At 43.1% G+C, this 25,837-nt stretch overlaps 1 protein-coding gene and 1 long non-coding RNA gene across 5 annotated transcripts in view; one reads left to right on the top strand and one right to left on the bottom strand.

Annotated features, from left to right (window-relative positions):
* SPAG6 (sperm associated antigen 6) overlaps window positions 1-25,837 on the top strand; it is an 85,413-nt gene that overhangs the window by 55,843 nt on the left and 3,733 nt on the right. For all 3 annotated transcript variants that reach the window (XM_077154112.1, XM_077154118.1, XM_077154127.1), the window contains 6 exons: window positions 2,019-2,224; window positions 3,024-3,197; window positions 4,207-4,359; window positions 6,481-6,672; window positions 22,076-22,192; window positions 25,118-25,263. In XM_077154112.1, coding sequence (XP_077010227.1) covers window positions 2,019-2,224; window positions 3,024-3,197; window positions 4,207-4,359; window positions 6,481-6,672; window positions 22,076-22,192; window positions 25,118-25,263 — 988 coding nt within the window. The remainder of the gene's footprint in view (window positions 1-2,018; window positions 2,225-3,023; window positions 3,198-4,206; window positions 4,360-6,480; window positions 6,673-22,075; window positions 22,193-25,117; window positions 25,264-25,837) is intronic.
* Window positions 23,476-25,280, bottom strand: LOC143677754 (uncharacterized). 2 transcript variants are annotated; one of them, XR_013172852.1, is made up of 4 exons: window positions 24,939-25,280; window positions 24,119-24,535; window positions 23,728-23,817; window positions 23,476-23,636 (listed from the first exon to the last, which is right to left on the bottom strand). It is a non-coding gene; the product is annotated as an uncharacterized LOC143677754 (long non-coding RNA). The 2 variants fall into 2 exon arrangements; XR_013172849.1 differs by having other exon boundaries at window positions 24,352-24,535.

The raw sequence follows: 25,837 nt of genomic DNA, 5'->3' as shown, positions 1-25,837 counted from the left end.
CGGCCTGGGGATTTCCGATTCAATTCTCTCAATTGATCCGGGGGGCCGCACGTGGTGCCGCCACGGTTTCAGGGGACCGCCTCTCCAATTCTCCCAGCCGGCCCGGGAAGGGGGAAGGGAGTGACTCCGGCCGCTTGCCGTCCCGCCCTGTGAAGCCGCGCGCCTCGGCGATTCACCCGAGCGGCTTCTCTCAGCCAGCCAGCCGTTCCAGGATGGGGTACGCTGTCTTTTTTATCTCTGTTGTGGCTTTGGGCGCTGTTCTGTATCGTTTCTACTCCCCTAGTAGCTGACCTGGAGAAGAAACTAAGATCCGCGCGTCTTACTAAGCCGCCATCTTCTCCGGAAGTCTCCTTATATGGACTCTTGATATAAAATGTTCAGCCCCTTTTGTGAATTCTGCGTGTGTTTAAATATGGACCTATAAACTTGGTATGACAGTGAAAATGTGTTTGACCTCCAAGCATCTGTGTAATTTAAATCAGATTAAATTCCTAAGTAGCCTGTTAACAGTTAACGGAAAACGTGAAAATTACCTCTCAAAATGCTCTAACATAGAATCACACTTTATATTTTCTCCCCATTTCCTGGGGACGGGGGTGGTACAGGACCAGTGAGGACAGGTACCCTGCTGTCTCACTGGTCTTCCAGTCACTGCAGCAGTGTCTGTTTCTGCTGCCAGGAGCCTGTTACAGTGCCAGGGCTGAGCTCTGTGCTGCGGCTAGCAACCCACTCACCTACTTTAAACCATCTTCCTCCTACCTGGCTCTGGTTTGTAAGATTGCATCATACTTCCTCTGCATAACATATTTCTGAGCAGATATTTTATGGAAATACGTGCTTGCCAATCTTGTAGTTTTACTGTGTAGAAGTGTTTCATTTACAGCACAGTGAGCTGGCCCAGGGAAAACCGTACGTGCCTGTAATAATCGTTTAACATAAGAAAGAGTGAACCTTTATACAACATTGGGACTTCAGAGATAATTATAAGAATTTAAGGGGAAAAATATTAGACACATCTGTATTTTCCAACATGATTTTCTTTTAGAAAATGTGATATTACCTATCTTTTGAACAATTAAATGCCATCTTGTCTTCAAATTAAAAACTTTAAGTGGTATGCTGAATAGAGGTCTTAGTTTGGCTGTTAAGACATTTTTATAAGTTGTAAGTCACATAACTGGATAGGAGTTGGTGCTAGAAGTAGATGAGTGTACTTCCATGAGACCTGAGAATCTAATTCCTCTGGGGCTTTGTGCTTCTTAAAAGACATGGTACATCTGTATCTTGTGGGTCTGCCAGCCTTCTCTCATTCTCTGTGATTTAAAATGTTTTATTTTTATAGCTTTTATTCTTGGACACACGAGTAAATGAAGATGTCCAAAAATGTTTACTTTTGTTTCTGACATCAAATGGTTGAGTTAAATTTATACTTTGATCTAAATATTATCATTTATATATTAAAATAGGTTGTTCAGTTGTCCTTTTTGAAAATGTTTTTAGATGTATATTGGAAAAGCACATTTATATTTTGTATAAAGTAAAAAAAATATTTAAAGTTCAATAAAATGGGGTGGTGCGATGGTGGTTCGGTGGCAGATTTCTCTCCTGCCATGCCGTAGACCTGGGTTCGATTCCCAGTGCCTGCCCATGAAAAAAAGAAGTTCAATAAAATGAAAGGAAATTGAAAACCCGTATTATTGTCACAAGGTTCATGTTAATGTGTACCCAGGGAAATAGGAGAAATTGCTGTTTTCTTGGTGCAGTGGGTGAAGTTTGGGCACTTTTGGTGTTCCTGTTATTGCAAACTGTTCTAGAGTGCTTGTGGGTTGAGGAGGAAGGAAGGGCGCTGACCTCTGCGAACTCCCCCTGCGGGTGCGTGGCCAGGGGGGCTGATTTGAAATGCAGATGTCGGGAAGGGGCGACGCCCCCTCCTCTTTGTTCCTGGCTGCCGCTGTCAGGGTGAAAGATGGCCAGCGTGGCTGCCTCACATGCACTGACCTGTTCTCTTGGCCCCGCAGAACTGTCGCAAGCTGTTCTGGATGCGGGAGCCGTCCCTCTCCTCGTCCTCTGTATCCAGGAGCCAGAAGTCGCTCTGAAAAGGATTGCTGCTTCGGCCCTCAGTGACATGTCAAAGCATTCTCCAGAGTTAGCACAGACAGTGGTGGATGCGGGGGCCGTGGCGCACCTGGCCCAGATGATCCTCAACCCGGACGCCAAGCTGAAGGTGCTCAGAGGTGGGGTTGGAGAGCAAGCAGGCCGGCTGCAGCTGCGCCCGGGAGGGGGGCCTGGGCACCCGCTCAGGGTGCACATTTAGAAACCTGGGAAATATCACGGAAAATGAGGATGAGTACATGATGTATTTGATCTTTTAAAATGTGAAAATCATGCTGCAAGGACATAAGGGTGGGATTGAGAAAAATCTGCAGTGCTGAAGCTAGAAGTAGGATCAGCGATAACGTCTGTCGTGAGGACAAGGAGCCACGGAAACAGTCTTGGGTTGGGAGGAATGGACCTAAATGCCTCCTCGTCCCACCACCATATTTGTAATTGTTTGATTTTATAGCTAAAATCTGATCTTAAGAATTACTGAATTACACTTTTATGTCCTGATAGTTATATTCAATGTACTTTTTAAAATTGCTTAATTAAGCAATGGAAAGACCTTCAAAATGGTATCAGCATCATGCCAAAAAAAAATTAGTTCTGCTTGATCGTTTTTCTAATTTACTACATGTATCATAAATGACATTTTCCGTTGTTTGATCGTCTGCAATTGATAAAGTTTTAAATACTCGATAGGGAACAAAGACATTTCATTTTGAAATTGGAAAATTTTAAGAAATGAGCATTTAAGCATGAGATTTGGGTGTGAAAGTATAACCCAGAAACCATAGGTTATGTTAGCTATGCCGTTGTTTTTTCCTTCTTATGAGGGAATTTGAACATGTATTGGTTGTTCACAGACAGTCTGGACTCTCCAGGTCTCTGTGAAATGTCGTTTTATTTTGTTTTTTGCTTCCCAGCGTCAGGTCCTTTCAGCTCTCAGTCAGATAGCAAAACATTCTGTGGATCTGGCCGAAATGGTGGTGGAGGCAGAGATTTTTCCAGTTGTGCTCACCTGTCTGAAGGACAAAGATGAATATGTGAAGAAAAATGCTTCTACTCTGATTAGAGAGATTGCAAAACATACACCTGAGGTAAAAAAAAAAACAAAACAACAAAACTTCAAAATACCACAGTTGGTATTAATTTTAGTTTTTGAATATGACATCACCTTGTAGGCTGGCCTGGGTTGAGCCGCCAGCACTGGTTCTGCCAGGGTTCTGGCCCTTGGTGCCGGCGATGCCTGGGGCCCAGCCGTGCTCTGAGGTGGCCACCTGGCAGTCAGGAGGCTCAGCGGCGCCCCCGGCCCCACCCTCTGCGTGGCACCCCTGCCTCCAGCCAGGACAGACCCCGCAGCTGCTCCCACTTGAGCACCAGGGGGTTAGATCAGTGGAGTCTGAAGTCTCAGTTTTTAATCATTCCCAGCTTTCCATCTCCCAACTGGGGGGACATGGACCTTTGTCATTTTTATCATTTTCTGGCGGCTGGGGGTCGCGAGAAGGATGATACAGTGCCCTCGGAAGCACCTCTGCCGCGGCTATATCCTGCCCTGAGTTCCCATATGGGAAGCTCCTCAAGAGATGAAGCAGCCTGTGCCCAGAGGCGGTCTCTCTCTATAATTCTTGACTAATTTTCATTTCATTGAAGACTTCATTCTTTGTGCATCTAGCATCTTTATTGGGTTGAGGTTTTTCAAGATTAAAGTGCAGTCAGCTGGTCATCATTGCCAACAAGGTACCCTAATAGGTGAGATGGCACAGCCCACACCTTGTCCTTTGGCACTGGGTGGTGAGCCGTGGTTAGCCAGGAGGGACAGGCTGCAGGCCCACGCCCAGAGTGAGGAGTTGCCACATCACTTATGCAGGGTGAGGGCTGGGCTGTCCACGCAGGAGCGGAACCACAGGCTGAAGCCCTTGCGGGGAAGACATGCACGTGAAATGTCAAGGTATTCTGCCCATATATTTAGTGCGTGAGTACAGTAATTTCACAAAATGATCTTTCAAGTTGGGCCAGGTGCTTTGAGAACCTAAATAAAAGCGGCCTGCAGTGCTGAGTTTGTGCCCAAGGGGCCGTGCCCTGCCCTGCTCTGCTGCTTTCTTGTAGCTTTCGCAGCTGATCGTCAACGCAGGAGGCATTGCCGCTGTCGTCAACTGCATCGGGGCCTGCAGGGGAAACATCCGGCTGCCGGGCATCATGATGCTGGGCTACGTGGCGGCCCACTCAGAGAACCTGGCCATGGCTGTGATCATCTCCAAGGTGTGTGCGCACCTCGCTGCCACCTCGCACTTGCAGTGGGGTGAGGCAGAGCCATGGGCCAGTGCCGCGCCCAGGTCTGACCCGGCCAAAGCAGTACCTGAAAATGCTTCAGCTTTTTCTTGAGGTTTACTAGTAAGTTTCCCCAAGCAATGCGTGAAGCAAGGTTTGCTTCCAGGAAGTTTAAAGGAAGCTGTCCTCCCTTGACTCTGAGCAACCTTGAGTGTTAGCATTACCTGCGTGTAAACAGGCCCAAGGGTGGACCGTGACGAGCACTACCAGTGAGAGCCCGCTGGCCCTGCTCCCCGTTCTCAGCAGCTTGTCACAGCTAGGAGGGGACCTGGGCTGTGATGTCTGTCTTTGTCCACCTTCCCGCCTTCTGCTCTCCTTGTCTAGCCTCTCCTCCAGAAGCAGACCATTCGCTGCCCAGGCTGGAGGCTGCCCTAGGGATATGGATTATGTCCATTCACAGCCTCACATCAACCCCCTTAGGGCAGCCCTGGTACTGAATAGAGGGTGGAAAGTCACTGAGTGGATAGATGGACTCGCACTGTCTGTGGCTCCTGGTGGTGGTGGGGATTTATCAGCCAGGAAATGTGCTGTGGGTTAAATAGAAATGTGCCGTTTTCCATCCCCTGCAAATCCTCAGGTCTTTATTTCCTACCGATTCCACGACCACCTGTTGCTTGGCCCCCTTTTTATCCCTGCTCCTTTCCCCCTGGCCTTCTGTGACCAAAGACCATGGGCAACCTCGCAGGCGTGGGGGCCCCCAAAGGGTCTCAGGGTGTTTCAGGGGCCAGACCCTGGTGCTGTTGTGGCTCGCCAGGGACCCTACCTGGAGGGAGGGCAGTGGGAAAGCTGCCCCCTCCTCGGCCTCCCGCAGCCCACTCCAGCCCAGCAGAGACCCTCCCCTTCTTTGGCTGCTCCTGAAGGAGAGTGCCTGGTGAGTGTCCAGGTAACTGGATGTGCGTGTGGCAGGTGCCTAGCAGCCAGCACTTCAGCACACTGAGTCTCCCCTCCCGATTTCCCAAGCACATCCCCCCCTTCTCATTGGCTGGTCACAACAGCCAAGGCCTGAGAGGGCTGGAGGTGCTGAGGTAGGGGCTGCCCCCCTCCTGCCACCCCCTCATCCCACCCCCTCCTGTGGCCCCTGTTTGCTGTGTCCCTGAAGGAGGGCCTTCCTGGAAAGATGCTTCCTGCTGAAGACAGGTCTGAGCTCCTGTGTTGGCAGACATGTATTTTCAGGTGTAGGAAAGAGACCAGTGAATGCATATGGCAGGTCTCTTCAAGAAATTGGTCTTAATAACTAAATCAAAAGGTGGAGGGGAAAAAGTTATCTGGTGATTTGGTCTTTGCAGTGGCAGCCTGATCATGTTACAGTTTTTTTTTGTGGAACCAAATTTAAGATAATTATTATAGTCTCAAATTGTTTGGAATATTATGTATGTACAGAAACTGGAGTTACAATTTGATTTGGTTACTTGGGTCTCCCTTGGGCATATCAGCTGTGATGCATTTGATTACATAGATAAAAAACAAAGCCTAAATGTTAAGCACATGCCACCTGCAAAGCAGGAGTGCTGGCTTCCACTTGATGCTCAGTCAGTGTAGGATGGGCAAGACCAACTGGCCACTATTCCTGGGAAAGGTCTTATTAACTTTTGCAGGAGAGGCCCTAGCTTCAGTATTTCATCTAATAGGTACCTAAATCGTATTCTAGCTCATTTTATTCATTTGATCTTAGATCTATATAGAATCTTGAAGGATTCTATATAAACCTGTTTAACAAAGGGAGAGAAAGGGTTTTACATCCTTAGCATTTCTCTCCTCTGCCACAGGGACACTCACTTTGCCTCTCTCCAGGTCTGTGGCCTCTGCCTCTATTTGGGGGTAAAAGCCAGCAGACGTTCTTTGTTTGCTTGGATTGGTACAGAGAATAAAGGTAGATTCCTTCTAGTCATTTTATTGACTTGAGAAATGACATCCCTGTCATGTGCTCATTCTTGAGCTGTTTAGGAGAAAGAGAGCTAGCCCCAAATGATTTCTTCAGTTGGTGGGGAGGCCCAGGAGGCTCTTTAACCCTGCACTGGCCACAGACCCTCACTCTTTTGACCACCGCTGCAGGGCGTGCCCCAGTTGTCCATCTGCCTGTCGGAAGAGCCCGAGGACCACATGAAGGCTGCAGCTGCCTGGGCCCTGGGACAGATCGGGAGACACACCCCTGAGCACGCCAGGGCCGTCGCCGTCACCAACACCCTGCCGATTCTGCTGTCTCTGTACATGTCAGCCGAGAGCTCGGAGGATCTTCAAGTGAAGGCAAGGGCTTAGTTCTTAACTGTCGGATGAGGATTCATTTTTAGGAACATGTACTGTAAAGTGTTTTGATTTTCCTTAAGTATAATATTGTGTTTTTAAAAAATATTTTTATTGAGAAATTATCATGTACCATACAGTTCATCCATAGTATACGAGTGGCTCACGATATCATCACATAGTTGTGTATTCATCACTGTGATCACTTTTAGAAAATTTGCATCACTCCAGAAAAAGAAATAAAAAGAAAAAAACCCATACATCCCATACCCCTTACTCCTCCTCCTCATTGAGCACTAGTATTGCAATCTACCCAATTTTTTTACTCCTTATCCTCCCCCCATTATTTATTTATTTATTTGTCCTTATTTTTTTTATTCACCTGTCTATACCCTGGATAAAGGTTGCATCAGACACAAAGTTTTCACAATTACATGGTCACATTGTAAAAGCTGTTTAGTTATACAGTCGTCTTCAAGAATCAAGGCTACTGGAACACAGCTCAACAGTTTCAGGTACTTCCCTCCGGCCACTTCAGTACACCATAAACTAAAAAGGAATATTTATATTATGTGTAAGAATAACCTCCAGGATAACCTCTTGACTCTGTTTGAAATCTCTCAGCCACTGAAACTTTATTTTGTTTCATTTCTCTCTTCCCCCTTTTGGTCAAGAAGGCCTTCTCAATCCCATAATGCCAAAGGGACAATATTTTAATGAGTCAAGAAGTACAAATGTATTGGAAGAGTCAACGCAACTCTTCCTGAAAATGGGGTACCTTGGTCTCTAAGAATCAGAGATAAATTTTAAAGAAATTTCTCTATAGGTGCAAACTTATTTGTAAAATGAATGTCTGGATATTACATTCTATGCTCTTGTGACTTTTCTAATGAAGCAGGAATTGAGAAATACTAAAACTTTAGAGTTGGAATTGGCTGGAGAGAACTTTAGCCCATTTTACATTAAAAAATTGAGTCTGAAAGGACTTCAAGTGCTCTCCCAAGGTACAGTGTCACCAGCTGGAGGTCTTTCCCCATCTGTCTTCAAGACAGCCACCTTTGGGTTGTAAACCCTGTATCGATCCCTCTGAAAAAACAAAAGTTTATCCGTAAGATTTACTACATTAAAAATTTTAAGTGGTGCAGGTTTTTGAAAAGTAAGGTGTCTGAAAAAAATATTACTAGTTATCAAAAGGATTCACAAAAAATGCATATAAAGTAGGGTGGGTTGTTTAATAATTGTGTAACTTCTAAGAAATGTTTCCTAGCTTATTTCCTTCTAGGAAAAGGCAGCCTTCAGAATTGACTTGCATTGAGTGAATCATGCAGCATAAACAGTAATTTACAATAAAATGAACAACAGCAAATTAAATTACATTAAATTTTAATTAAAACAGTAAGTTAACAAATAGGACATTTGCTGAAACATAACTTTAGATCTAATGAGGCAGGAAGTTCCTTGAACTATATATATATATGTATATAGCTGAGGAACTCTTGACAGTTAAACATAATTATTTCCTTGATTTATACAGTTTATAAAAGTAAATTTGGTTATTTGGTTATATTTCTGTGTTGCTTCTCTACACATTCATTGAGAGGGGATTTGATATCTAACATGACCATTTCTTCCATTTGTTAAGACCTTCTAGACAAAAGCATGGGTTTCCTAGATGCAGGCCTTCCCCCGGGTTTCCCCCACGGTGGGGAGAGGAGGCTGGACCGAGTGGCCACTGAGGCTTTCACACTTAGCCATTCTGGGATGCTGTGACTTTCTGGTCAGAAGCCACAACTCCTGTTCCAGGTTTGAGCTGCCCAAGTACAGCTGATGTGCTTAATACCTAATTTCAGCCTACACCTGTAACCTCCTTTTGGCTTCCTGTCTGTTCACCTAGTACCATCATTGTCCACCCCCCACCCCCACCCCCATTTCCCATATCCCTTGTGATCCAGGGTCCTTGTCCAGGGGCTACAGGGGCTCTACAGGCACACGCTGTGCCCAGGTTAGGATAGTGATGATGTGCATCTTCTAGGTTATCAGTTGGTACATTATCCAGATCAAAAAAGCCATCTCTATTGCTTCCAGATTATGACATTTACCAACTTTTCTCCACGTTTTGGAACTGAAGTAAAGGAATACATGAGCTAGAACATGAATAATTAATTGTTGGAGTCAATCTGCCTTAAAAAAAAAAAAAAACCCTTGCAGATAGTTCCCCAAGGAAGTGCTCTAGTACCTTTTTATATACTGCCGTTTTCTATACTACCAAGTTTATATAATTTGGTTTTTAATGAATTATTAAGTTACATTGTATAAATAGCACTGGAGTAAAATAAGTTTGAAATTCACTTTGAAATAGAATAACTTTTATTGTGCTTTAGTTTAACAGAGGTTCTTTTATTCAAACCCTTAAGTTTACTCTAGAAGTTAAGGTTACTTCTGTCTGTATTTGATACAGTGTTTACTTTCAGGAAATGCACTTGACATTAAAAAAAAAAACATGGCGTTGTCCTCAATCATTGTGCTGCGAGGGTCCTTCCAAGGCTTTAAGTGCATCCAAATATTTTCCTGCTGTGAGGACTTGATCGTCTCTCTGTACTTCCTGCACCTTTCCCCCGCCCTGAAGGTCTCTTGGATTCTGTGAATTGTTGTTTTAAAAGATTTAGAATGAAAGTCCATTCACGTCTGTTTGATTTCTCTCCTCCTATCTCAGGAAAGAAAAGTATATCCAGGAATGTTGTAGGTTGTGCAGTGGTATTTGTTATTTGTTACTCTGTGGCAGCCTTCAAATTATAGGACCATGTTTAAGTTCATTTTGTCCCAAAGGCATGTCAACTTCTATAGCATGTTCTCTAATTGGTTCTGACCTGGTGAGCAACCCTGGAATTTCTTGCATGTTTTCAAATAGCCTTGCTATATATGCCTGCATCTATGTTATTCCATCATAGGAATTTATGCATCTATGCTATTATGCATAGGAATTTATGCATCTATGTTATTCCAACGTAGGAATTTCATTCTTTCATGAAAGTTGGGGAAAAAGTTTATCTGATAGTCTTACTACAAATATTTTTAAAATATTCAAGCCATCTGCATTTTTGTTTTGATTTAGGGGACATTAAAATGGAGTGTTCCATCTTAGTTTGGCATTTGAATTAGTTCATTTTTTTCCTTAGTTATAAAACTAGACCTAAGATGATTATTTGATTTAATGATTATGTTCTTGTAATCATGATTGTTCCCTCTTCATTTTTTAGCGGCTTTATTAATATATATTTTACATGCCATACAACTTACCCATTTAAAGTGTATAAATTGAATTTTTTTTGGTATGGTCACCATTGTCATTTTAGGACATTTTTATCTCCCTAAAAAGAAACTCAGTACCTGCTAGCAATAACTCCCTAGCCCGATGCCCAGACCCAGGCAACCACGAGCCTCCTGTCTCTGTGGATTTGCTTTTCTGTACACATTATGTACAGGATCCTATTGTAGATGTGGCCTTATGTGCCCACTTTCTTCTCACTCAACATGTCTACAAGGTTCATCCATGTCGTAGCATGTATCAGTATTTTGTTCCTTTTTATTGCCAAATAATACTCCATTGCATAGATATTCTACATTTTGTTTATCCATTCATCAGTTGATGAACATTTAGGTTGTTTCCGCCTTTTGGCTATTGTGAATAATGCTGCTGTGAACATCAGTTTTTTGTGTGGACTTCTGTTTTCATGTCTTGTGGGTGATTACCTAGGAGTAGAATTTCTGAGTCATATGGTAATTCTGTTTTCAGTTCTGAGGAACTGCCTAACAGTTTCCAGTGTGGGTGCATGGTTTTGCATTCCACCAGCAGTGTACTATATGAGGGTACCTATTTCTCTATATTCCTACCAAAACTTTTTTTTGTTTGCTTGTTTTCCTTTATAGCTCTTCTAGTGTGTGTGATGTGTTATATCATTGTGGTTTTGATCTGCATTTCCTTGACAGCTAATTCTGTTGAGCATCTTTTCACGTGCTTTTTGGCCATTTGTATATATCACCTTTGGAGAAATGTTTACTCAAGTCCTTTGTCCATTTTTAAATTGGGTTATTTGTCTTTTTGTTGTTGAGCCGTAAGAGTTCTTCATATATTTTGGATCCAAACCCCTTATCATATATATATGATAAAATAGGAGAAAGTATTTTCTCCTATTTTTGGTGGTATCATTTGAAGCAAAAACACTTTAAAATTTAATGAAATTCAATTTAATTATTCTTTTCTTTTGTTGTTTGTGCTTTGGGGACCATATCCAAAAGGCCATTGCATAACCCAAAGTCACAGAGAGCTACTGCTATGTTTCCTCTTCATTTTAATAAGTGAAGTCTTTGGACCAGAATGCTCGCAGAAGAAAAATTAATTTTCTACTAAGAAACATGTTTCTCATAAGTAATTTTCATAAAGCTCACCTATTAAAGAAAGCAGTGATGAATAATTCTTGTTATTCCTCCAATTTTTGTGAAAAACAATTGAAGTGGTATCAAGGGTTTGCATAGTATTGACACTTTTGTTTAGTTACTATTATGTGTATTGTTAAAATAAAAAAAAATGTTGTGAGTCAATATGGTTTTAATACCAACAATTCTAATCACTATGGGCAGGATTGGATTTTAGCAATGCAAGAAAAATGAATGTAGAACAATGGATTTATGCTAGTTCAGAGAGGAACTAAGTTCAAACCCAACTTGCCCTAAAGAGGTAGCCCCCTACTCTTTCTCTGGCATCATTACATATTTATATCTAAGGATAAACTCTAGCTAGCTAATAAGTATAGTAACAAATAGCGAAATTCATAATCTGTTATTCATTAGTTCAAAGAAAGATATTCACTGACATATCCTTAAGTAAATAAAAAGGTGTGCTGACCCCATAGAATTTCTGTACAATTTGCAGTATGAAGTTGTAAGGACAATTTTATTTTGCTCACAGCCATAAACAGCTAACACATAAGGCGCATCTTCTAAAGGTAGCAAATCTTTACCCAACAGATGACATGAACTTTTACATAGAAAATCCTATGGAGTCAACACATATACCTATGCAAATGCTACAACTAATGAGAGTTCAGTGAGGTCGCAACACATAAGATCAACCATGTTTCTATATGCTAATTAAGAAAATGGTTTTGTTCCCTGTGTTAGTCAGGGTTCTCTAGAGAAACAGAACCAACAGGAGAGATCTGTAACTATGAGATCTATAAAGGTGTCTCATGCAAACGTGGGAATGGAACAGTCCAAAATCCATAGGGCAGGCTGTGAAGCTGGTGGCTCTGATGAAGGGTCTGCACAAACTCCACAGGAGAGGCTCGCTGGCTGAAGAAACAGTGAAAAAGTCTCTCTTCTTCCTTAAAAGTCCTCAACTGATTGGATTATCTTTAGGGTATATAAAGAACACTTATGACTCAACAATAAGAACTAATAATCCAATTAAATCAGCATTCCATCAAAGAAGAGACACACATGGCGAACAACCATGTGAAAAGATGCTCAACATCATTAGTCACTATGAAAATGCAAAACTATAATGAAGTATTATGTCATACCCCCAAGAATGGCTCTAATGAATAAGACAGACAATAACAGGTGTTGACCAGGAGGTGGAGAACTTTGAAATCTTTTTACATTGCTGGTAGGAATGTAAAATGTTGCAGTCATGTTGGAAAACAATTTGGCAATTTCTCAAAATATTACACATAAATTTACCATTTTCTCCCAGCAACTCCACTTGTAGGTGTCTGCCTAAGAGATGAAAACACATCTACACAAACACTTGTATATGAATCTTCATAGTAGCATTATCCATGATAGCCCAAAGTGGAAAAACCCAAATGTCCCTCCCCTGATACATGGATAAACACAATGTGATACATTTGTATAATGGAATACAGTTCATCAATGAAAAGCTGCAACCTGCATGAACCTCAGAAACGTGCTTGGTAAAGGAGGCAAGACACACAATTTTGGATTAGTTTGACTCCATTTACGTTAATTATCAATAGTAGACAGTGGATTGGTGGCTGCTGGGGGCTGGGTGAGGACAAAAGAGGGCATGGCTACTGATAGGGACAAGCCTGCTTTTTAGGGATGATGAAGATGTTCTAAAATTGAATTGTGGTGTTGGTTGTCCAACTCTGCCATTACTAAAAACCATGTCATGAGTGAATTTTGTGGTATGTACATTATGTATCAATAAAGTTGTATGATCAGAGGAGAAGATGGCGGCTTAGTAAGGCCAGAACAACTACTAAAGAACTAGAAACAGTACAGAACAGCTCCCGGAGCCACAACAGAGACCAGACACACAGTGTACCCCATTACGGACCGGCTGGACCGGCTAAGAGACTCCGCTGCGGTGAGGTCCCCAAGAGGCGCGTGCTTCCCCGGGCCGCGGCGGCTGGCAGCCGGAGCCCCTCCCTCCCTCCTTCCCAGGCCGGCTGGGAGCTTTGGATCGGGTTCCCCAAGCCATGGCGACAGGAGCCCCTTCCACACATGTGGCTTCCCGGGCCGGCTGGGAACCTTGGATTGGTGGCTCCCCATGCCGCGGCGGCCCTCCCATATGCGGCTTCCCGGGCCGGCTGGGAGGTTTGGATTAGCAGTTCCCGAAGCCGTGGCGGCCGGCGACCCTCCCCCACGCGCGGCTTCCTGGGCCGGCTGGTAGCCTCGGAACAGCGGTCCCCCAAGCTGCGGTGGCCGGCGACCACAGCCCCTTCCACACACGCGGCTTCCCAGGCCAGCTGGGAGCATCAGAACAGCGGTCCCCCAAGCCGCGGCAGCTGGCGACCCTCCCCCACAGGCGACTTCCCGGAGGGAAAGGAAAGAGTCTCCAACAGTAGTAGAGACTGAGCCCAACATAACACCAATAGTGGCATTAAGGAACAACTTCTGACTACTAAAAATAGGCCCTCAGCTCAGGCAAAACTGATCAAGGCAGAAGTTGCCGATTGGGCGAACTGAAAAAGAGGAAAGGGGGTGAAACAGCCTTCTGCGGCTGTTTCTATGGAGGCTTTGTTGCCTCTGGGCTCAGCGCTGGGACTACATAGGTTACAACTGCCCCGAATGCAGAAACAGGCAGCTTTTAGGGCTCTCTACCACCTGAACCTTCCCCATGGGAGGAGTGAAACGCAACTCAGGTGGAATCCCTCTCTCAAGAAATTCAGATCCCAGGACTTCACAATTTGAAGCCATTAAAACCAACCTACAACCTTTTCTCTGTCTCCACCACACACCCAGCAGCGAGAGTCTTCCAAAGTTAAAGGAGCCACAACATCTTTTGCTGGTGGGACCTGCAGACAGACAAGCACCACATACTGGGTTGGATAAGAAAAACAGAGCCCAGAGACTTCACAGGAAAGTCTTTCAACCTGCTGGGTCCCACACTCAGGGAAATCTGATTAAATGCCCAGACGCCAGCAAAAAATAACAAATCACACCAGGAAAATTGAAGATATGGTCCAGTCAAAGGAACAAACCAATAGCTCAAATGAGATACAGGAGCTGAGACAACTAATTCTGAATATACAAACAGAAATGGAAAACCTCTTCAAAAACCAAATCAATAAATTGAGGGAGGACATGAAGAAGGCATGGGATCAACAAAAAGAAGAAATGGAAAGTCTTGAAAAAACAAATCACAGAACTTATGGGATTGAGAAACACAGTAGAAGAGATGAAAAAAACAATGGAAACCTACAATGGTAGATTTAAAGAGACAGAGGATAGAATTAGTGAACTGGAGGATGGAACATCTGAAATCCATAAAGAAACAGAAACTATAGGGAAAAGAATGGAAAAATTTGAGCAGGGGCTCAGGGAATTGAAGGGTAATATGAAGCGCACAAATATACGTGTTGTGGGTGTCCCAGAAGGAGAAGAGAAGGGAAAAGGAGGAGAAAAACTAATGGAAGAAATTATCACTGAAAATTTCCCAACTCTTATGAAAGACCTAAAATTACAGATCCAAGAAGTGCAGCGCACCCCAAAGAGAATAGACCCAAATAGGCGTTCTCCAAGACACTTACTAGTTAGAATGTCAGAGGTCAAAGAGAAAGAGAGGATCTTGAAAGCACCAAGAGAAAAACAATCCATCACATACAAGGGAAACCCAATAAGACTATGTGTAGATTTCTCAACAGAAACCATGGAAGCTAGAAGACAGTGGGATGATATATTTAAATTGCTAAAGGAGAAAAACTGCCAACCAAGACTTCTATATCCAGAAAAATTGTCCTTCAAAAATGAGGGAGAAATTAAAACATTTTCAGACAAAAAGTCACTGAGAGAATTTGTGACCAAGAGACCAGCTCTGCAAGAAATACTAAAGGGAGCACTAGAGTCAGATATGAAAAGACAGAAGAGAGAGGTGTGGAGAAGAGTGTAGAAAGAAGGAAAATCAGATATGATATATATAATACAAAAGGCAAAATGGTAAAGGAAAGTATTACCCAAACAGTAGTAACACTAAATGTTAATGGACTGAATTCCCCAATCAAAAGACATAGACTGGCACAATGGATTAAAAAACAGGATCCTTCTATATGCTGTCTCCAGGAAACACATCTTAGACCCAAAGATAAACATAGGTTGAAAGTGAACGGTTGGGAAAAAATATTTCATGCAAATAACAACCAGAAAAGAGCAGGACTAGCTATACTAATATCCAACAAAGTAGACTTCAAATGTAAAACAGTTAAAAGAGACAAAGAAGGATACTATATACTAATAAAAGGAACAATTAAACAAGAAGACATAACAATCATAAATATTTATGCACCGAATCAAAATGCCCCAAAATACGTGAGGAATACACTGCAATCACTGAAAAGGGAAATAGACACATCTACCATATAGTTGGAGACTTCAATTCGCCACTCTCATCAATGGACAGAACATCTAGACAGAGGATCAATAAAGAAACAGAGAATTTGAATATTACAATAAATGAGCTAGACTTAACAGACATTTATAGGACATTACACCCCACAACAGCAGGATACACCTTTTTCTCAAGTGCTCATGGATCATTCTCAAAGATAGACCATATGCTGGGTCACAAAGCAAGTCTCAACAAATTTAAAAAGATTGAAATCATACACAACACTTTCTCGGATCATAAAGGAATGAAGTTGGAAATCAATAATAGGCAGAGTGCCAGAAAATTCACAAATACGTGGAAGCTCAACAACACACTCTTTTTTTTTTTTTTTATTAATTAAAAAAAGAATTAACAAAACAATTAGAAATCATTCCAATCTACATGTACAATCAGTAATTCTCAATAACATCACATAGTTGCATATTCATCATTTCTTAGTACATTTGTATCGATTTAGAAAAAGAAATAAAAAGACAGCAGAATAAGAATTAAAACAATAATAGAAAGAAAAAAAAACAAAAAAAAACAAAAACAAAAAACCTATACCTCACATGCAGCTTCATTCAGTGTTTTAACATAATTGCACTACAATTGGGCAGCATTGTGCTGTCCATTTCTGAGTCCTTACATCCAGTCCCGCTGTACAGTCTGTATCCCTTCATCTCCAATTATCCCTTCTCTTTTTTTTTTTTTTTTTTTTTTAATTAACGGAAAAAAAGAAATTAACCCAACATTTAGAGATCATACCATTCTACACATGCAATCATTAATTCTTAACATCATCACATAGATGCATGATCATCATTTCTTAGTACATTTGCATTGGTTTAGAAGAACTAGCAACATAACCGAAAAAGATATAGAATGTTAATATAGAGAAAAAAATAAAAGTAATAATAGTAAAATCAAAACAAAACAAAACAAAACAAAACAAAAACCTATAGCTCAGATGCAGCTTCATTCAGTGTTTTAACATGATTACTTTACAATTAGGTATTATTGTGCTGTCCATTTTTGAGTTTTTATATCTAGTTCTGTTGCACAGTCTGTATCCCTTCAGCTTCAATTACCCATTGTCTTACCCTGTTTCTAACTCCTGCTGAACTCTATTACCAATGACATATTTCAAGTTTATTCTCGAATGTCCGTTCACATCAGTGGGACCATACAGTATTTGTCCTTTAGTTTTTGGCTGGATTCACTCAGCATAATATTCTCTAGGTCCATCCATGTTATTACATGGTTCATAAGTTTATCTTGTCTTAAAGCTGCATAATATTCCATTGTATGTATATACCACAGTTTGTTTAGCCACTCTTCTGTTGATGGAGATTTTGGCTGTTTCCATCTCTTTGCAATTGTAAATAATGCTGCTATAAACATTGGTGTGCAAATGTCCGTTTGTGTCTTTGCCCTTAAGTCCTTTGAGTAGATACCTAGCAATGGTATTGCTGGGTCGTATGGCAATTCTATATTCAGCTTTCTGAGGAACCGCCAAACTGCCTTCCACAGTGGTTGCACCCTTTGACATTCCCACCAACAGTGGATAAGTGTGCCTCTTTCTCCGCATCCTCTCCAGCACTTGTCATTTTCTGTTTTGTTGATAATGGCCATTCTGGTGGGTGTGAGATGATATCTCATTGTGGTTTTGATTTGCATTTCTCTAATGGCCAGGGACATTGAGCATCTCTTCATGTTCCTCTTGGCCATCCGTATTTCCTCTTCTGAGAGGTGTCTTCAACAACACACTCTTAAACAACGAGTGGGTCAAGGAAGAAATTACAAGAGAAATTAGTAAATATCTTGAGGCGAATGAAAATGAAAAGACAACATATCAAAACCTATGGGATGCAGCAAAGGCAGTGCTAAGAGGGAAATTTATTGCCCTAAATGCCTATATCAGAAAAGAAGAAAAGGCAAAAATTCAGGAATTAACTGTCCATTTGGAAGAACTGGAGAAAGAACAGCAAACTGACCCCAAAGCAAGCAAAAGGATAGAAATAACAAAGATTAGAGCAGAAATAAATGAAATTGAGAACATGAAAAACAATAGAGAAAATCAATAAGACCAGAAGTTGGTTCTATGAGAAAATCAGTAAGATTGATGGGCCCTTAGCAAGATTGACAAAAAGAAGAAGAGAGAGGATGCAAATAAATAAGATCAGAAATGGAAGAGGAGACATAACCACTGACCTCACAGAAATAAAGGAGGTAATAACAGGATACTATGAACAACTTTACGCTAATAAATACAACAATATAGATGAAATGGACAAGTTCCTAGAAAGGCATGAACAACCAACTTTGACTCAAGAAGAAATAGATGACCTCAACAAACCAATCACAAGTAAAGAAATTGAATCAGTCATTCAAAAGCTTCCCAAAAAGAAAAGTCCAGGACCAGACGGCTTCACATTTGAATTCTACCAAACATTCCAGAAAGAATTAGTACCAACTCTGCTCAAACTCTTCAAAAAAATCAAAGTGGAGTGAAAGCTACCTAATTCATTCTATGAAGCCAACATCACCCTCATACCAAATCCAGGCAAAGATATTACAAAAAAAGAAAACTACAGACCAATCTCTCTAATGAATATAGATGCAAAAATCCTCAACAAAATTCTAGCAAATCGAATCCAGCAACACATTAAAAGAATTATACATCATGACCAAGTAAGATTCATCCCAGGTATGCAAGGATGGTTCAACATAAGAAAATCAATAAATGTAATACACCAAAATCGAATCCAGCAACACATTAAAAGAATTATACATCATGACCAAGTAAGATTCATCCCAGGTATGCAAGGATGGTTCAACATAAGAAAATCAATAAATGTAATACACCATATCAACAAATCAAAGCAGAAAAATCACATGATCATCTCAATTGATGCAGAGAAGGCATTCGACAAGATTCAACATCCTTTCCTGTTGAAAACACTTCAAAGGATAGGAATACAAGGGAATTTCCTTAAAATGATAGAGGGAATATATGAAAAACCCACAGCTAATATCATCCTCAATGGGGAAAAATTGAAAACTTTCCCCCTAAGATCAGGAACAAGACAAGGATGTCCACTATCACCACTATTATTCAACATCGTGTTGGAGGTTCTAGCCAGAGCAATTAGACAAGAAAAAGAAATACAAGGCATCAAAATTGGAAAGGAAGAAGTAAAACTATCACTGTTTGCAGACGATATGATACTATACGTTGAAAACCCGGAAAAATCCACAACAAAACTACTAGAGCTAATAAATGTGTATAGCAAAGTAGCAGGTTACAAGATCAACATTCAAAAATCTGTAGCGTTTCTATACACTAGCAATGAACAAGCTGAGGGGGAAATCAAGAAACGAATTCCATTTACAATTGCAACTAAAAGAATAAAGTACTTAGGAATAAATTTAACTAAAGAGACAAAAGACCTATACAAAGAAAACTACAAAAAACTGTTAAAAGAAATCACAGAAGACCTAAATAGATGGAAGGGCATACCGTGTTCATGGATTGGAAGATTAAATATAGTTAAGATGTCAATCCTACCTAAATTGATTTACAGATTCAATGCAATACCAATCAAAATCCCAACAACTTATTTTTCAGAAATAGAAAAACCAATAAGCAAATTTATCTGGAAGGGCAGGGTGCCCCGAATTGCTAAAAGTATCTTGAGGAAAAAAAACGAAGCTGGAGGTCTCAAGCTGCCGGACTTTAAGGCATATTATGAAGCCACAGTGGTCAAAACAGCATGGTATTGGCATAAAGATAGATATATCGACCAATGGAATTGAATAGAGTGCTCAGATATAGACCCTCTCATCTATGGACATTTGATCTTTGATAAGGCAGTCAAGCCAATTCACCTGGGACAGAACAGTCTCTTCAATAAATGGTGCCTAGAGAACTGGATATCCATATGCAAAAGAATGAAAGAGCACCCGTATCTCACACCGTATACAAAAGTTAACTCAAAATGGATCCAAGATCTAAACATTAGGTCTAAGACCATAAAACAGTTAGAGGAAAGTATAGGGAGATATCTTATGAAACTTACAATTGAAGGTGGTTTTATGGACCTTAAACCTAAAGCAAGAGCACTGAAGAAAGAAAGAAAGAAATGGGAGCTCATCAAAATTAAACACTTTTGTGCATCAAAGAACTTCATCAAGAAAGTAGAAAGACAGCCTACACAATGGGAGACAATATTTGGAAACGACATATCAGATAAAGGTCTAGTATCCAGAATTTATAAAGAGATTGTTCAACTCAACAACAAAAAGACAGCCAACCCAATTACAAAATGGGAAAAAGACTTGAACAGACATCTCTCAGAAGAGGAAATACAAATGGCCAAAAGGCACATGAAGAGATGCTCAATGTCCCTGGCCATTAGAGAAATGCAAATCAAAACCACAATGAGATATCATCTCACACCCACCAGAATGGCCATTATCAACAAAACAGAAAATGACAAGTGCTGGAGAGGATGCGGAGAAAGAGGCACACTTATCCATTGTTGGTGGGAATGTCAAATGGTGCAACCACTGTGGAAGGCAGTTTGGCGGTTCCTCAAAAAGCTGAATATAGAATTGTCATACAACCCAGCAATACCATTGCTAGGTATTTACTCAAAGGACTTAAGGGCAAAGACACAAACGGACATTTGCACACCAGTGTTTATAGCAGCATTATTTACAATTGCAAAGAGATGGAAACAGCCAAAATGTCCATCAACAGACGAGTGGCTAAACAAACTGTGGTATATACATATGATGGAATATTATGCAGCTTTAAGACAGAATAAATTTATGAAGCATGTAATAACATGGATGGACCTAGAGAATATTATGCTGAGTGAGACTAGCCAAAAACTAAAGGACAAATACTGTATGGTCCCACTGATGTGAACCGACATTAGAGAATAAACTTGGAATATGTCATTGGTAACAGAGACCATGAGGAGTTAGAAACAGGGTAAGATAATGGGTAATTGGAGCTGAAGGGATACAGACTGTGCAGCAGGACTAGATACAAAAACTCAAAAATGGACAGCACAATACTACCTAATTGTAATGTAATTATGTTAAAACACTGAATGAAGCTGCATCTGAGCTATAAAAAAAATAAATAAAAAGTTGTACAAAAATCTTAAGCCTAGAAATAGACATGTGAACAAAATCTTAATTAATATACTAATGTTTCTTTCATGCTGGGCAATTTAGCTGATTATTAATCCTGACATACATTCCTATCTGGAAGAAAATGGTCTGGAATCGACTATATTTCTTCCAGAAGACAGATCGTGAAGGTTGGTGAATTTCTACAGCTGCTCCACTCCTTTCTGGAGCCCTTGATTAAAACCTTGGCAGTGCAGCTCTGCTCGGAGCTGGGCGTGGAGGATGGTAGGCCACGTGGCCAGAGCTGGCTTGTGTCCCCGGGAGCAGTGCTGTTCCACGGTCGGCCTCCCGAAGTCACCATGACACCAGGGAGGTGCGTGGAGGTGTTACAGGAGTTTTGGGAGTTTAACCCCAATTTACGCTCTACTATTTATGGAAAGAAGTTGGGCTGCACTTTTTTACACCCCATGTTTCATTTAGTCTGACTTGCACAGTGACGTTAGAGGACTATGTGTGAGGAAGACTGCCTGGCCGGGTCCCTGGTAAACCTTAGATCCAAGCAATCCCTTACCAAGAGCACAGATGGGAGGCACATCTGTGGGAGCCATCTGCCAGTTACCTGGTGAGAACTTTGCTCATTGTCCAGGAGCCGACGTCCAGGTCTGCTGAGGCCCTCGAGGCATGAGGAGATCCAAGGAAGGGCGTAGGCAGGTGTGGGTTTGAAGGGACCCACAGTGGACAAACCCGCTTGGAGCCTGGCCTTCCAAAGGGACATGGTGGTGCGCAGAGCAGCAGTCCCCAGTGCTGCCTTCTCCCCGCTGCTCAGGGTCTTTGTCTGCAGCTGGGCAGCGCTTGTCTGGGAGAAGGTGGGGGGCTCCCCGTGAGCTGTCACAGCACACCTGTGCTCGCCACCAAGCGCACCCGGAACACTTCACATCGAGCCCACATGCCTGGCAGCGACGTTCCGTGACAAACTGGACACGGTCTCACATTCATTGGTTGGAAGAAATAGGAAGTGTCGCTTGTCTCCCAGGTTCATAGGAAGAAACTTTTACACTAACAAAATGTATATATTCATCTACAGTCTATAATTTCATATTTATAATTTTGATTCTGATTTTCTCATGGGTATTTTAAGAGCTCCGGAATACACTGTGCAGCTTAACAAGAAGACAGTCACTGGGTAATCCATGGTAAAACCAATTAGAGAGAGAGGGGGTCTTCCTGATGCCTATTTTTAAAAAATGAAACAACTGCAGGTTAGACCAGAAAATTGATTCCATTTTGCCACATTCCCAGAACATGAAACATGAGGTCATGTCAGGTTTTCACTGACTGCTAACCGGCCCTGCATCCTGATTTGTCTTTCAATAGAGCAAGAAAGCAATGAAGAGCATCCTGCAGAAGTGCACCTACCTGCCAGCTCTTGAGCCCTTTCTGTATGACGCGCCCCCCAATATTCTGAAGCACGTGGTTGGGCAGTTCAGTAAGGTAAGGAATGTGTTTTTGCGGAGTCCCTGTTTCCTGCTATCACTTATCCTTCACTGTCTGCCCACAGGGGAGGTCGCCGAGGCTCGTAAGATGCTCACATGCGTAAAGCACTGTTTCTTCCTCGCGTTTCTGTCCTGAACCTCTACACCACTTTTTGGTTCTCAGAGACTCAGTGGGTCAGTGCCTGAAAACCTCATGACTTGTATTGAGGAGTGGGTTTCAGTAACGTTGCCCACGTCTGTTTCCGTCCCTCATGGGGGAACACTGCAGGGGCTTTCTCGGGAAGGGAAGGGGGTCTCCAGGCAGAGAGGCCAGGAGCTGCTCCACCGTGGCCCCTGGGGCTGCCTGACTTATTTTAACAGATGTAGCCTCTGGGTTTTTCAGGCATTGTGGACTGAGGTGAGGGGGAAAAGGCAAGCCCTGGGCAGCAGGACTGGGTGCTAGTAGGGAGGGAAGAAATGACCGCAGGGCAGGCGTCGCTGCTGGCCAGGTCGGGACCCCGAGCTGCCCCAGGCCTGGCTGCCTTGTGCGCTCTGCACTTGACTGAGTAAAGGGCATCCAAACATCTGTGTCCCCAGTGGCCACGAGCTCAGGCCTGGCTTTCTACTCAGCAGCTCTAATACCTGCAGCCAAGCCAGAGCTCCTTTCCTTTACCTGTGTGAAGTGGGGACCATGAAAGTACTCAGGGTCATAAGGGTGAAATGGAGGCTGCAGATGCAAAGGGCTTAGCCCGGTGCCAGGTGCAGAGTAAGTATTCAGCTATAAAAACAACTGTTTTTAAGAATTACAGCCTGGAAATGAATATTTGCTGATGAATAAAATTTAAATTAAAAATGCATGGGTCAGTTATGATACTACATAAATTAAACTGTATATATATTCCAACAGATAATGAACAAAAGCTCTATGTTGTGATAACTTTTAAACTAAGGCCTCCAGTTAGTGGGTCTAGTGTTAGGCGGTCATCTGAAAGATGTATCCAAAGAGCTTCTAATTCTCAGGGCACACTCGAAAACTACAGCACCCCAGCGTCTCAGCACCCCGGTACTGTAACTATGTTACAGTACCACAACACAGCACTACAACATGGCAGCACCCACATGGCAACACTCTCAACACTGCAGCATACCAACACCCCCACATGACAACAGCATGGTACCCCAGCACTGCAGCACCCAATTTTGCAACATGGCAGCACTGCAGCACCCCAACACTGCAGCACCCTAACTCTGTAGCATTCCAACACCACAGCACTCCCACACTGGCACATGCAACATGGTCAAGAGAGGGTTTATTTTGCTGAGGACTTCTCAGGTGTAAAACGCAGGGTAAAAGACGCTCAAGACAGTGCAGTGTCTCGGTTGTATCCTGTTACAATACGTGTGCAGGAACCCTCGCTGCAGGTGGAATTCTTGAGTATTCCTAATGGGAGGCTGTCACAGCTCTAGAGAGAAGGGAAAGCCAGGCAGGAGGTGACAGTAAGGACAGAGATAGGAAGGCAGGCTTGAAAATTCCCAAGGGCAAACACCAGCTACCTCCAAGTTTTCAGAAGCGCACAGTGAGCTCTGCTGTCCGGCTGGTCCACTTGCTTCCATGAATCAGACCCTCCGGTGGCCACGAAAGGCCTGTGTGCAGTGGCACCCCGGCAGGCAGCAGGGGACCGACAGAAAGAGTAAGGTCAAGTCCACGGGCCGAGGTACACCCACTCTGTGACTGCACAGGACACACAGCCTCACTAGGAACACTGCTGTGTGCCTGGCTCTGTGCTGAAGTTACTCATTTTCTCTAAGGAAGAATCTGAGTGCCTCTAGGGGCGTCCGGAGGCCTCCAGGGAGGAGACAGTGAGGCTGTTGTCTGAAGGGCTTGCAGTGGCCTAAGAGGGGACAGGAGCCCACGGGGCCTGCCTGGCTTCTCAGCCTTTCTTACCTGGCAGGTGAACTTCTTCACCCCCCACCCCTGGCCTCTCCTCTCAGCACACAATATGCTCATATCTCTCCTTTCCTAAGACGAAAACAAAAACACCTGTACCCTTTTACTGGGTCCGGCTCTCCTCTCAACCTCCTGCCTGTGTCTCCTTTCTCCTGGTGCACCTTGCAGGTCTGACCCGACTTGCTCACTCCCGGCAGCAGGGGGTAAGTGCTGGCTTCTCTGTTACCCACCTTCATCCTTAACCCTCAGCACCCCCTTCACTGCCAAATCGATGCCGCTTTTAGTTCTTGTTGGTTGATGTCGCTCCTCTCTGGATGTGTTAAGTCTTCATTTTCCTGTCTCTGTAAAGTCCCCTGCCTCCTCTGTACCTCTCTGTGTGGTGAGCTGGTCCTCCTGGTACCGTCTGCTGAGCGTCTGTTAAGGGGGGACATTTGTGCGTGGCAGACGCACCAGTGGGTAAAGGACTGGGGTTGGTGGCAAGGGGACGAGGGAAATTCCTGCCTCGTGGTCTAGGAGGGGGGACTCCAGAGAAGGTTTCTTGAAGGAGGTGCCCCCTGAGCCAATGTCAAAGGTCCCATAAAAGCTAGGCCAGGGGCATAGGAAGGTGGGGGCACACAGGGTGCAGCAGCTCTCAGGAGAGGGATGTAAGGAAGGTGGCTGGGAGAGAGGCTTGCCTGTGCTGTACTGGGGGAGCCAGGGAGCGGGGCAGTGGGGGAGGAGGGAGTGGGGGAGAGGGAGCCAGGGAGAAGGGAGGGTGTGGGGGAGGCCCCCCAACACTGCCACCCCACCTACTCCCAACGCCTCTGCCCCTCCTCACAGCAGAGTTAACAAACTTTTCCTTTTTCTTCTGGCCCTCTGCAGATTTAGGCTTGTTGCTTTGAGGTTAACTGGTCTTGAATTCTTTTTTACATCTTCTTGGTTACATTGTTGCTTTCCACTAGTGAGCCTGGAACTCCAGAAGGAAAAGCTGACCTCTTGGTGTGCTTCCCTTTTAAGGTGCTGCCGCATGACAGCAAGGCACGGCGGCTCTTCGTGACGAGTGGGGGCCTCAAGAAGGTCCAAGAGATCAAAGCGGAGCCGGGGTCAATCCTGCAGGAGTACATCAACGGTATAAACAGCTGTTACCCCGAGGAGATCGTCAGGTGGGCTCCCTGCCAGGGGCTCGCGCTTGCCTCTAGGCAGCTCTGTCACGGTTTAGCACAGGCTGTGCTGGGTGGCAGCACGTGCAGAGCTCAGACCAGTGTGAAGTGTGTAAAGTGTTAATTTCCCAGGCTGTCCGGTTTTGAAAAGACTCATAGATTCTAAATATGTCTCCATGGTTGCCTGTGTGTTACTTTTCTGCCTTAAGCCCACGTTATATTAATGGGACTGTTATTACTGGAAAAGAGCTGTTGAGTGGTGAAAAGAAAATTATCATCTAAATGCTAAAATATTAATGTTATTTACTCTATGTAAATTTTAGGTGCCCTAAAGGATTGTAGCAGGAAACTGTTTTCAAGATTAATATGCTTTCAAAATGAGGTTGATTTGCGCAGCATACGACCCGAGCCTCTTCCTCACGAGCCAAAGTGCGGGAAGGCCGGGCTGCCTGGCAGAGGCGGGATGATTTAAACGCCTGGTCTTATAAAGGGCCTACAAAATAGGTGGAATAAAAGGCCGTGTGTATCTACTTTTCTAATCCTACTCTCATTTATTTTCTCCAGTTTATATTAGAGA

The sequence above is a fragment of the Tamandua tetradactyla genome, chromosome 1 (assembly GCF_023851605.1).
Source record: "Tamandua tetradactyla isolate mTamTet1 chromosome 1, mTamTet1.pri, whole genome shotgun sequence".
Classification (NCBI taxonomy): Eukaryota; Metazoa; Chordata; class Mammalia; order Pilosa; family Myrmecophagidae; genus Tamandua; species Tamandua tetradactyla.
The sequence above is the reverse complement of the archived record's forward strand: the minus strand, read 5'-3'. Positions and strand labels throughout refer to the sequence as shown.